Source organism: Contarinia nasturtii, unplaced genomic scaffold, assembly GCF_009176525.2.
Source record: "Contarinia nasturtii isolate CC-2019 unplaced genomic scaffold, AAFC_CNas_1.1 Cnas_scaffold_129, whole genome shotgun sequence".
In the NCBI taxonomy this organism is placed as follows: domain Eukaryota; kingdom Metazoa; phylum Arthropoda; class Insecta; order Diptera; family Cecidomyiidae; genus Contarinia; species Contarinia nasturtii.
This window is the reverse complement of record NW_022197486.1, coordinates 13,144,164-13,157,955: the sequence shown is the minus strand read 5'-3', so window position 1 is coordinate 13,157,955 and position 13,792 is coordinate 13,144,164. Positions and strand designations below refer to the sequence as shown.

General features: G+C 36.4%; 1 protein-coding gene across 2 annotated transcripts; it reads right to left on the bottom strand.

Moving 5' to 3' along the window:
• Positions 1-3,478: 3,478 nt before the first annotated feature.
• LOC116346364 (lipase member H-like) lies at positions 3,479-12,639 on the bottom strand. 2 transcript variants are annotated; one of them, XM_031776377.1, is made up of 9 exons: positions 12,209-12,639; positions 6,755-6,917; positions 6,146-6,380; positions 5,571-5,761; positions 5,149-5,315; positions 4,932-4,983; positions 4,536-4,671; positions 4,364-4,431; positions 3,479-4,269 (listed from the first exon to the last, which is right to left on the bottom strand). In XM_031776377.1, exons 2-9 carry the CDS (start codon positions 6,816-6,818, stop codon positions 4,052-4,054), a joined length of 1,131 nt encoding a protein of 376 aa, XP_031632237.1. In that variant the 5' UTR covers positions 6,819-6,917; positions 12,209-12,639; the 3' UTR covers positions 3,479-4,051. The 2 variants fall into 2 exon arrangements, with proteins under 2 accessions (XP_031632237.1, XP_031632245.1); XM_031776385.1 differs by lacking the exon at positions 12,209-12,639 and adding an exon at positions 7,367-7,478.
• Between the last annotated feature and the right edge of the window lie 1,153 nt (positions 12,640-13,792).

Here is a 13,792-nt window from a genome sequence, read left to right as displayed (position 1 = left end):
GTTGACTCCGAGATTTTCTCGTCGAGTTTTACTCTCTGTTCTGTGTTGTGTTTCGTTCCGTCGAGTTTTCAGTTTTGGGTTGTGATTTTTTTCCCGTTTGTATTTTTATGTATGTAAACCGGCGCCTTGGTGAGGGATATTAAGACTGAATGCGAATGAGCCAAACAAAAACATACAATACTCTGCTCCATTCAATGCCTCGATGGTCGTATGGACGTTGACGGTATTGCTGCTGCTGTTGCCGCTGTAGTCATCGTCGTTGTTGTTGTTGTTATTGTCGTTGTCGTCGTCGTTATCGCTATCGACTCTGCATGAATCGTTGTGCATGAAAAGCGAAAGATATTTCATTAGTATGCTGTAGCTGTAATTTATAATTGAAAGGGGCACACACAACCAATCTAAATGTCTGCCGCTTAAAAGACATGCGCCAATTTTAAAAATATCCCTCTAGAATAGAATCTCGCTCTATCGCTGCTGGTAGCACCGATGGAACCATGCACACAACAAACGGGATAGAGAGAGTTCGAGTATAGCAGCCAGCAAGAGTGTTCAGTGCTGCCCAAGCACGCTCGTGTTTTGTTGCGATGATTTTTGTGTGTGGCATGTAATGTGTGTTGTGTGCTAAGAGGGACAGAGCAAGAGATACAAAGAGAGAGAACGACGCGTTGCTTTAATACGCTTTATGTGTACACTGTATGCATCTCCGAACATACAGAGCAACATTTTACATGGTACATGGTCACATGGTGGTGCGTTTTCTGCATCCCATGTAACAATATTCGTACCATCATTTTGGGTTGTTGTGTTATCGCAATGGGTATCACATTCGTACAACGGTCATAAAAATTGATACTTCATCATTCCCCATCCAGAATGAAAATGGGAAAAAAATGCGTGTATTGAAATGCAAGGAATTTTTCTAATTATGATACCCAAATTGACAGAGTGATCGCTCTATCTTTTTTCTCAAGTTTGTTGAAAAGAAACAGTTCGGATTGCGTCAAAACGAGTTTTCTTCAACCATAATTCATATCAAATGCGCACCGAAGGGAACACGATGGAAATGTAGGAGCTAGTGTAGGAGCGAAGGAGAGCGTATGAAGTTGATGTTACATGGGCATTGCATGGTTTCATGGCATTTGCCCGCTTTACAATGTAGACAATTTTATCGCAACTGAATCAGAATCACGTTACACTGTCAATGGATTTTCAATAAAAGTAAATTCAGTAAATTCGATGGATGTAGATTAAAATCGATGTATATATGGATACGCATTTGGATTTGAAAATTTTAGATGGTTTATGGCCACACATCTAAATACATTTGGTGGCGGTACGTTGCTCAAACAGATCGACAGTGAAGCAAAAGCAATATCATCAACAGTGGTGGCTGTGGCAGCGACAGCAGTAACCGAACTACAGTTCAAAAATTCAAATGGTTTGAAACGTGAAACGAGAAAGAAAGCACATGCATCAAAAAGTGAGAGCGAGAAGGCGATCGCAATTTTATTACGCGCAAACCAAAAGCCAATCCAACCTAAACGATGAGAGCACGTCTCAAAAATCGAATGCTATGAGAGTTGGTTTTTTCTGTTTCTTTTTTTTCCGATGCGTGTTAAACCATTTCAATAATGATGAAGATTTTCCTTTTTTTCGGCAGAATTTTCATGCAAAATATTCACTACCTTTCTGTCGTCTTTGCCGTGTCGAATCTGAATACTGGTTTTGCCAAATGGTCTCTGAGACCAACTTTTGGGGGAGCCAAATGTCGGGCAACGAACGAACAGGAGTAGCAAAGCAATAAAAAAAAAGATAAAGAGGGGGACAGAATATGGACTGAATGAACGAACGAGGAGAAAATGCACACGATTGATGTGAATTCATTCCGACAAAAGTTCAGTGAGGCACACACAAACAAATACACACACGTAGTCATCGCAACTTTCTGGGGTTCTTCGCTTTTACACGTGCATAAATTGGTGAGCACGATATTGTCAGTGATTCGCATTCAATTGTAAAACGGCGTCGATGGCGTCAACGGCACAGACAGAGTCAGAGTAATGTGAAGACAAACAACAGAAAGAAGGAGAAAACGAGAAGCTGTGTGCGTGTTTATCGCAAGCGTTGTGTGTATATTGTAACCGTTGCTGTGCAGCAATTTTCAGTTTTTGGTCGATGGCTCGAACAAGAACAAAGGATCCGTAGATTTTCGTTCGGTTCAGTCGATGCAGAAGAAGAAAACGGCTTGCATTACAACCAGAATATGCCTGAGCACCATTCGTTCAAATGCTTTATTTTTGTTGGTAATTCTTTCTCTCCCGCCTGTTCGCTCTCATTCATCCTCCACAATTGCTCTCGATTCGATGCGTCTTTATTTGATCCCTCGTTACGAACTGACATAGCTCAACTTTTACGTTGCTAAGTTTTTTCCTCGCCTCATCATCATCATCATCTTCTCTTCTCTCTCAACGTTTTCTTTTCGAGAGTGTTTTTTAGGTATGTGTGTGATTTTATGTGTTCCGTTCCTGTGTTCATCATATTCATTTTTGTGTGCTTGGATTTTGTCTTACTTTGCCTTGGCTGAAGTTTTTTTGCGTTAAAAAACACACACATGGAAAATTGCTGCGCTTTCATTCTAATTCAGTGGTGGTAATATTGTTAAGAGGTTAAAGGTTAAACGATTTCGTCTATTTCTATGTATACCGCTTGAAATTCCACTCGAGTTTTTTTCGTTTTTACTTCTCGCTTGATGGAGTGTGGATTTTTTTGTGGCTGTTTCATTTGAGTTGCTTTGCTTCTAATTTTCACTGCTCGATGTTTATATGCTCATCTTAATTTCAAATGAAGAATGTACAAATTAGAGATTTTTTTTTAAATCTTTGCTTCACGCTTTCACCCGTATTTCACGCTTTCACCCATATTTTATATAGATCGCTTTGTTAACTACATCAGGACTATAAGTATGTGACCTGCTTGAAACAAACATACCTCATCTCTTGATATTCCCATATTTACAAATATATGGATTGAGCGATAGCATACAAAATGTATGTATGTCGCTTGCATTTGACAATTTTCTTTATGGTTTCGCAGCGAAGAGAGAGAATGTATATGTATATTGTGCAAAGGACTAACTTTCTTCATCGTACACACAACATTTAAGCTATAAATTCTCAAAATGTTTTGCTGCAATAAGTACTTTATCTTATTATTAATTTAACCTCGAGAAATCAAAATGAATTTATTATTTCATTAAATTTTCCAATAAATATCTGGTTTTATTCGTATTGCCATTTTCATGTGTATGCATTATATATGTGTTTGTATATGTATTGCCCATTTGAATCGAGAGTTTCTCACCCAAAGAGTGACGTTTTGGTTGTTGTATATGTATAAATGGAAGACACGCGAAAGTGTGCAAGCGAACAAATGTAGCAAACACATTGTGCACAACGAAGAATACGTGCCATTCACTTGATTTGAGGATCAAAACCACATTCGAATAAATATTTAATAACTTCGGAAATAGTGTACATCAGTTAACAGTAACAGTAATGATAATGATAAATACTTAACAATAAATTAGTGCATGAAATAAATAAATATCTTAAGCGCCGAATTCAATGTAGCAAATAACGTTAATTGAATCAAAGAAAACGTTTCTCTTCTTTAAGGATGCTTTTGTGGATGATGGCTGGAATGAGGGGTTCGCTTGAAGTGAATTCTTAACGGCATGGTTTTGGCTTGTTGAAATGGTTGCTTGTTGGTTGCCTGGCAGTGTTGGTCTAATTGATTTCAATAACATTGCAACAATCCTGTTCTGCATACACAGTCACATCTTTTGGAATTAAAATTGTCTGGTTTTGGCCATTCCATTGAAATATTTCAGTGCATTTACAATTGTACGCCATTGATTTTGTCGTAATCGTTGTCATCGTCAAATTCAAAGCAAAAATCCAAAATAGAAGTGCCCACGTCATAATTAATGATACATAATAATAATAACAAACGAATGAATATGTACTATATTTAATTATCATCATCATCATCATCATCGGCCCTGTGCATAGGGCGATGTCCCGGAAGTTTTCAAATAGTAAACACCACGTGCTGTTTTTGGCACTGGATCACCCATTCGTATGCCATTTTGTTTATTACACGTGCCAGCCTGATATGATTCATAAGATGAGCATGGATAGGCGGTAAAGACATTTGCTTTTAAAATTGAAGCTGCATAATACTGATGAGATCGGCCATGACTACATGCCTCTATTTTGAAATGTAACAGAAAGATATGGATGGTATAAGTGAATTTTCTATGGCAAATAGGCAGCACAACAAACAAAAGAAACATTAAACGCACCCAAAAGCTCTTTGTAAATTCCTTGGCAACCTGGTTGTGATGCTCGTCCCCCATTTGGATAAAAATCGCTGACCAAATAAGTGCAAACACATTTTATGTGATTGAAAAAGAAACGAAAATTTTCAAATAAAATGAATTAAAGACAATTTCATGTGAATGCGATTATACTTACACGTGACCCAATGGCTTAGTATAACCCAAAAGACCAGCACACGAATGAATGATATCTACAAATTCAGCATCCGATTTGTCCAGCGACCCATCATTGTCTGATGTATTTTCAAACATGGGCTTTGCCGGATCCAAACCTAATTGAATTGAAAACAGAATCCATTGATTTTATCTGTATCTTTCACTGTCTCTCAATTTCCCAGCTATTTTGCTTGTTTCGGGTCTATGCAATGGCATTGCTTGACATGGGTATGAGCATGATTGTTTGTAGTTTTTTTTTTTATGTTGATGGGTTGGGTGAGTGAGTGTGTGTGTGTGTCTGTGTATGTTTTTTACGGTTTAATGGAAATATAGGTGTCGGAAATGGTAATATGTTCGTGATAATGTTATACTGTACCAGTGATTCGTGGTATTTTACCGCTCTTTGTGTACATGCCAGCATATCCAACCTGTATATATATATATTTTATGTAAGTGTTACGATAACAAATTCTCTAGCACTTGCGTGCATTGTGGGGAAACATATTTTGTGTGAGTGTATATATATATGTATGTATTTTTTTCTAGTATTCTTGTGTTCGTTGATTCTTTCGTCTTTGCTCTTTTTTTCGTACCGTATGCGCACCGAGACTATGGCCAATTAGATGAAATTTATTGATATCAGCACCTCTATCCGAGCACATAAAGTCGATCATTTCAGCTATAGTTTTTCCAACGTCCCGGGTTTGGCGAGCAGGCGTAAAATAAAAATTATTCGATGCCAATTCATTCCAATCGACGGCTTAATTAGCACGCACCCAATAAAATAGTAGTATATGGTATTGAGAGCATCAACCGTAGCAGCACCAAGCACAAACCACAACATGAAAAACAAACAAAACATTCAAGCACATTAATCGTCATCGTCGACATATGAATTTTTTGGTGTGCAAAAAGACAAAACGTTGCGCTTTTACAACCGTGCTCTCACTCCCTCATTCGCTTCAAACATATCGCTTTTGCTGCAAAGCAAACACATACGTTACACAGAACTTACCGATAACATTGCAGTCTTTGGTTTTTAAATAATTATCCTTTATATCCTGTACGGTGTCGCTCTGTGAACTGGATTTCCAACCATGTACAATAACGTATGTTGGCAAGTCTTTGTCGAATGCTTCCGCAAAGTCATCGACACTTCGCCGTTTCCGTTTGTTCATTTGCATCACTTTTGGTTGGCCCGATTTCCTGTATCATTTTGCTTCAATTCTCATTTACTAATTCTTGATTTTGGTTCGTTTATTTTTTTTTTTTTTTTTGAATTCGGAAATCTCGCTGTGTTTTTGTATCAATTGCTTTCGTTGCTTGGCATTTTACTGCTTTGCAACATTTTTGCTTTTTTCGATCTTCTTCACTTTTCTCCATCACTCATACTTTGTCCCACACACAAAATCACCCGTAATGCCATGGACGGCAAATGATAGCGATGCTGTCGGAGAGATAACGATTTATGGTGTGGGACGAACTGTGTCTACTGAGCAAGTAAATGAGTGAGAGAGAGAAAGAGAGTGGGAGGCAGCAAAGAAGACGGAAAATTTTTGCTATAAATTCAATATGGTGCTAAATACTCACTGCGTGTACAGCTCAAAACGTACATAATCTTTGGCATTTTTCTTGCGGCCCCGGGATGTTTCACTTTCTTCCGTTAGAAATGCAACTTGTGGAACGCCATTACCATCGGGAATGTACATCCATGTAACGCCATAGTCTTTATCTTCATTTGTATAGTTTCTAGCTTGACCATACGTTGGTTCGCTATTCGCGTCTGCTTCGGCGTCCGCCTCCGCTAGACTCATGCCACTCGTCACTATATTGTTTTTTTTTGTATATATATGTGTGTGATTATTTGCAATTACGCGCACAACATGGCAACACAAATAAAAAATTTTGATCGAAAACGAGCAAAGAAGAAGTGGAAAGGGAGGCAAAATAAAAATAAAAAAATAAATCGAAAAATAGAATGAAAAGAGACAAGATAGGAAACACAAATAGATGAACACATACGACTGAGGAAAATGTAACATCAAAAGCATCAAACCATAAATAATTTATCAGCTTGTTAAAGAATCAAAAAATAAAGCGACCGACGGATAGTTTGTTTGATACTTTAATAAGATTAATACACTTCAAAATGATGTTCGTGATGATGATGATGATATTGTTGTAGTTTACGATTTTTACCTTCCATCAAAATGACCAGTAACAAGCACGATAGTTCGAACGGTCGAATGTTCATGTCAATCATTTTTATTTATAAAACACACTCCCAACGGTATTCTAATAGGGGAGACCAAATGACAACGACCAGTGAGTGTGTTGAGGCGAATAGGTGATTTGTTCGATGCTAAAATTGCAAAAGATAATTATTACAGCTGATCGACGGCAGTTTAATATCGAATTAAAAGCTTGTTGTGTATATATGTGTCACTCTCACGCTGCCTCTCTATCTATCTAAACTTGTGAGCGAGCTTTTTCTTAATGAAGATTAAAATTGATGCGCTAACGAAATGCAATTAATTTGATATCCATTCAATACGGTCATTTGTAGAAAACAATCAATCTCTTTCTCTGACACCCTTCTCTCATTTGTGCACCCACCCACTTACTCACTCACTTTCGATTACAATGCAGCGAATCCAAAATCAAAAAAAAAATATTTATATTAATTTGCTAACGCAAATTAAAAATTTCTAAATATATAAATTTTCCAATGGTTCACTTGATGAGCAAAAAAACTACACCAAAAGAGTACAATATAAATACAATCGACAAATAAAATAAAATAAAATTTACGAATAAAAAAAACAATACGACGTGTGCGTTGGTTGGTTTGCTATCAATTCAAGCCCTGGCGAATAACTTTTAATAACATAAACAATTAGCCGCACGCGTGAACCATTTCTAGTGATATTTTTGCCTATTTTAAAACCATGCATTTTATTTATATAGAAAATTCGTTTGCCATTTATGCACACAAATGACACTTCAGAACACACACACAAACGAGCACAGTAAAACGAAAAAACGACGATGACTACGATAAAAAAGCACAAATGTATAGTGAAAAATGCAGCATGTGCCAATCAATCATGTTGGAATGCAATAAAAACCAACGATAACCAAACGATATCACATAAATTTTGTATGCATATATAATGACAGAAGCCAGAAATAAAACGCAAAACCAAAAACAAATTAGTGCACCCGTGAAAGACAACAGCAGCACCAGCACCAGCACATATATTCTGGAATAGATATGAAGCCAGAATATCCGGAAAAACGGCTATTGTTTGCTTTCAATTCAATCAATTAAAGTTATAGGTGTTTCAATTATTTGATAAAATAAAATGCGAAAAAAATCACACCCACACGCTGTACTCGCACACAACCACCGAACACCAAAACTCATTGAGAAATTCAACAAATGCAATCATTCATTAGGATACGAATGCGATGAAAAGAGGTGCACACCAATCAGGTGCCAAAACTCGACTGCAAAATACACATATATAAGGGAATCAGTATGAGTGAAAGAGCGAGGAAGAGAGCAAAAAAAAACGTGATTCGCCATAAATAAAGTCGTACTTTGCAAACTAGTTTTCAAACATTGAGGGAAAAAAATGCCTTCAACATACGATATGAATTGCTATACTGTCTGAAAACATGAGGAATTCAATGAGCTTCACTGTTAAGTTCTTTCTTTATTACCAATCATGATCCGTACTATACCACACAATAAAATTACCCAGTTAAACCGAAGCACAAATACAAACCCCTCAAACACTAAATTGAAATGGTATTGAATCAATTGATATTCATCGCCTGTGCATTTGTGTGTGTGTGTGTGTGTGGATATTTTTTTTTTGTATTGCAGATGCGAAAGACTGAAAAAGAAAGAAATGGTTATTTTATCAAACATTTGTCCGAACAGGCACCGTTAGCTATTTGTACTTGAGCAAATAAATCAATCCGATTTTATAACAGCGAAGATTAGTGACCACGCCAATTGTCAAAATGAATCCGATGACGTTGGAAATTGCACTGTACTCTGTAATATATCACCATCATCACACAGAAAATGTGATGTCAAAGATACAGTGAATTCAATCGTACTATCACATTCTGCCATTTACCCGAAGCATCAACGAAAATAAGAGCAACCGATTTCGGACAGGGATTCATCAAAAAGATAGAGGAGAGAGAGAGTGAAATATGCGCTTGTAAAGCTGGTAATTAAATAAGAATAACCAATATTGAGCAGACCAACGCTTCAAGGCAAAATAAAATGAAATTGAACATATTGCGAAGAAGCCGAGTAAGTTGAGTGAGTGTGGCACACAACCAACAAATGAACAGCACCACCATCCAAGAACGAAATGATAAAAAAAAATCTGTCGAAAAAAAATATGAAGGCAATCCACGAGGTATAACTTTAATGCGAATATTTAGCGGATGAAAAAAAAGAGTGAGCATTTTGTTATACGTGCGTTCATTTTCGGGTTTAATAAGCAATGCAATCGATTGTGGGTCATAAAGTGGAATGCATATAATACCTTTTCAATGTGTATTCGCTACAATGATCATATCATTTCCATTAACCCATTTTTGAGAAGCGACCAAAATTTTGGGGTGAATTTAATTATGTTGGGCGTGAAAGAGACCAAACGAACGAAAATATATGTATATATCACCGACACCAAACAGTTTCGAATGTTTTTTTTGTTCGTATTGCATTTATGCTGTTAAAACGTCTCTTGCGCGCGAGCGAAATGAAAATACGACTTCGGATGACGACGAACACTGGATAATGCAGACAATACGAATAAAAAACACGGGCTAAATTAAATTAAATAGTCATTAGTCAATTCAATTCACAATGTGAATTCGATATATTTGGGGTTTATGCGTGTGTGGAAAAAAACTCGACGGCATACATACTTTGCGTATATATGGAAATGCACTTGATATGATAGTCGCTCCATGTAGAGTGTTTGCTTGATATATGTATGTCGTTTTTGTGGTCGACACACATGTGTGCGCAAATTTGTCTGTTGGTTTTTTTAAAATAAGGTTTAAACGCACTTCCATCGCTTGCGTTTAATCTAATTCACACCGTTCGCTATCAAGACACATTCAACCGGTATCACTTTAACCGTTTTAATTGTTTATTTTATTTATTCCATTTTTTTTTTTTGGTTTAACTCGACATTTTGAGTGTCTGACATTTGTTTGTGAAGCTTTATATATGGTCAAACTTTTTGTGTTTGCTGTTTTAAAGCATCACACACTGCCCACATCATTGAGCTGGTGAGCAGTCATGTTTGCTTTTGAAAGTGTAAGCTCATTGAAATATCGTCACTTTTCTAGCAAATTTTATTGTAAAAAAGGGACAGTTTCAGAATTTTTTAACCTCAGGCCAATTTTATAAATGCAATACTTAGAGAACGATCTTTTGCTCATCTTTACATCTCGTCTTTGTGACTCACAGCTCATTCTCATACTCTTGCCCAAATCAACATTGTTCATATCCGAAAAATTTAATTTTCCAAATTACATTACATTACATTAATTTTCCAAATATATAAGCCGCCGTCGCCAAATCGAAGACTCGATTCGAACTAAAGATTCTTTCCCTTTTTCTTCTCCCACAAACACATACACACACACACACACTCTCTCTCTCTCTCTCTATCTTTTTTTTATTCTTTGACTGACTTTATAGAGATTTTCACCAAGTAAATTTTAAACAAGGAAAATGAACTTTAAAACTATTTTGCGCTTTAAGCAATTTGACTTTCTAGTTTTGGCATAACAAGTTAAGTGTTCTTTCATTCACATACATACACACACATATATTCGTTTTACATTTTAATCGTTTGACAGCGGTAGAAAACAAGAAAAGTAGAAAGAGTAGTGTGCAATTCAGTAACGTTAACGATTACAAGCATACGCATCCCACTTTGGCTAAATGTTCATGTATTTAATTTTCCACCCATTGTGCATCAAGCACATATTCTTCGTGTATGACGGAGGGCCATGTACAACATACACAGAGAGAAATCAGGAAGAGAGAAAAGACAATGATTAAAAATCGAGAACATATTGAACTTGTTACAATGCCGAACTCAACGTTCGATTAATTTTCAAAAATTTGCACACAGACATACACAAAAAAGAACAACAACAATAACAACAACAACAACAACAAAACATTGTAAAAAAACAACACCCGATTTTCCGCTCAAACACACAGCCCAACAAGCATTTTTACGGTTAAATGCATTTTATATAAGGAACAATTTTTTAATTGGCCCATTTGACGGAGCAATATTTTCATATGTACCGTCATTTACGCAACACATCAATATTTTATGGATTTTATGATATATGCAAATATTTGACGCGGTACGCTTCTCTATGAAATCAATGTATATTCTGTTCAATATACCGTTCAACATCGACTTGCGGTTAAATTACCTGGAGTATTCGATTGTCAATCAAACGAACGAAAAAATTTGCAAAACTGTTATTGTTTAATAGACTTCTTCTCGACTAAATCTAATAAAAAAAATGTTGTTTTGGTCGCTTTCTATCCTCACAAGGTTGTTTTACTCACTCATATATTTTGCCGATGCGCAATTTCAACGAGATCTAGAGACAAAAAGAATTTACTAAACCGACCGAAAATTTTCAACCGAAAAACTTTTGCAATATAGTTTTCTGCATCGACGAAGACGACGACGGCGGCGGTGACGACGTCCAACAACATTTTACGTGTGCCTTTATTGGTTATGTAAGCGAGAGTTCAGACTAATAGTTTATTGTTATTTATGCAGTCAGGAACTGTTTCTATCATAATTCACATACACAAATACAAATACTGCACACATACACACTTATTTTCATTCTGAACATTTAACGCATTGTAGAAAAAGTAGATCGTTTCAGCATGCAAAAAGATGAATTATTCCAAAGTGGGTAGAGAAAAGTTTAAGTTGAGAGTGAGAAAGTTTGCGGACCAGGACGATCCAAATGCAAATAAGGCAATTTCGAAATACCAACACACATATAAAACGGATTTTTGGTAAATGCTTTTTGGGATCAGTTTTGGAATGGTACGGAACAGGCTATTGTATTTTTCCAAGCGCGGCCCCAAATACACACTCAAATACATTTTGTATTCGACGCTAACATTTTACCGTGATTCACTTTTGTTCGCGCCATACACATACACACAAATACCATACGTACGCACATTAAGTACATTAAATTTCATTATCAAACTCTATTTAAAAACATGCAAATTAGTTTGAAAATTTTGTGCTTGCATTTTTCGTTATCACTGTCATGCACAATTAATTAAAATGCACCCCTTTCCTCCAAATTTCACAGTCAATTTAAATATAAATTCATTCTTTTTTTTTCAATTTCGTCTCTCTGTTGTAATAGTATTATTATTATTATTATTTTCTTCTTCATTTCGTTGTGCATTCTTGTTTTGAGCGATTACGAAAGCGCGAACATGGTTTGGTGAAAATCAAAAATAACGAGCTCTTTTTGCTAAACAAAAATTTAAAGCAAAAGCCAATGCGACGCAGCCAACAACGGCAACGACAATGTGACACCAAAACTTACCGGCAACAGCAGCAACAAAACACACAACAGCGATGAAAAGTGTGCGAATGAAACCTTTTTTGATGAGCACTTTGAAACGTAAAATTACACAACAACAACAACAAAAAACCCTTTTTCTTAGTTTGGTTCTCGGTCGGTTTGATTTTCCGTTTTGCCGTTTTGTTGAAAATGATATGCACAAAATTGAGTTTTCAAACGCGCGAATTGTCAAAATTGTCGTCGTTGAGTTTTTATGTCAGCCTGGATGAGCATGCAATAGCGCACAATTTCGGTCGTTTCAAAGCTCTTTTTCGCCGAGCGATACTGATGAACTGGGTAGAAGAACAGAGCAAGTTGACAGCCAGAAGAACAAGCAGGCAGTCAGGCAAATGAACAAGCAGAAAAAAGGCAAACGAATGAGCGAACGAGCGTTCTGTATCATTCGATTGAGACGTCGCGTAAACATTTAATTTGAGGAAAAATTTGTAGTTGGAATTTATTCAATGGCATTCAACAGATTTTCAACTTCGTTTAACGCCTATCCTTCCGATTACAATCGATATCAAAAATACACATAGAGACAGAAAGAGACAGCCACAATAAAGCCAGCAAAAGATGGGGAAGAAAGAACGAAAAAAAAAAACAAGTGTTCTTTATACATTTAACAAGATAATAATAAACTCAGTGCAAACAAATCGCACGTATTTGCATTTTATGAGTGAGAAAAGAAAGACTGGCGCTGTCGCGGGCGTGTGATGCAAAGAATTCTCGCGCTTTGCCAATGAGCGACAGAAACGTCTTTGGACGATATGCCTAATTGATGTTGTGAACGTGTAAACGCAAAAGCGCCTTCATAAAATAGTCTAGGTTAAACGTTATTTAATCATAAAATTAAGTGAAAAAGAAAACAGCACAGAAATTGCGCGCGGGCGATAGCTGCATACTTGTATGATTGAAATATTGCCTCTCACTCACCGTCGTCAGTTACAGAGCCTCGAGGAAATGAGCACACGCACATGTACAGATAGATAGATAGATAGAGAGAGAGAGAGAAAATCATAAATGGAGACTGGTGGGTTAGTTGGTAGTCGATTTAAGGAATGACGGAAAAGCAAAGTGCGTCTCATATACCGAAAGCGCCATTGTTCTTCTTCGCATCTATTTGATCAGCTGTTTATTGTTATTTAATGAAAATCTGCACATTCACCGGATTGAATGCCAAACAACGACTCTATTTGCTACGCTTGTTTATTTTGGAATTGTTTTCTTCACACTGAAACAATCTTGCTCATGCAAACAATTCACTGCTATGTATCTGTCACCTGTACGTAACTTTTCGTTTAATGTACCCTCTCTCTCTCTCTTTCGCTCTCTCATTTTATTATTTCTTTTGTATAATCGACTTGTAGATTAAATGCAAACATCATAATTTTTTTCTTTCGCGTTACCTTTTCTTGAGAAAATCACTCTGTTTCTCGGTGCGCATGTTGTCTTAACTTATTCAAACAAGTATTGACATTGAATTTTTGCACCATTTTCGTGTTGAACTGAAACTGAAATTGTGTAGCAAAAAAAAGCAGCAACGATAAATAATATTAAATAAAA

Coding starts and splice junctions, on each gene's coding strand:
- LOC116346364 (XM_031776377.1), bottom strand. CDS start 6,818: ATGATTGACATGAACATTCGACCGTTCGAACTATCGTGCTTGTTACTG. Junction 6,381..6,754: donor ACTGGTCATTTTGATGGAAG/GTAAAAATCGTA, acceptor AAAACAATATAG/TGACGAGTGGCATGAGTCTA. Junction 4,984..5,148: donor ATAGTCTCGGTGCGCATACG/GTACGAAAAAAA, acceptor ATATATATACAG/GTTGGATATGCTGGCATGTA.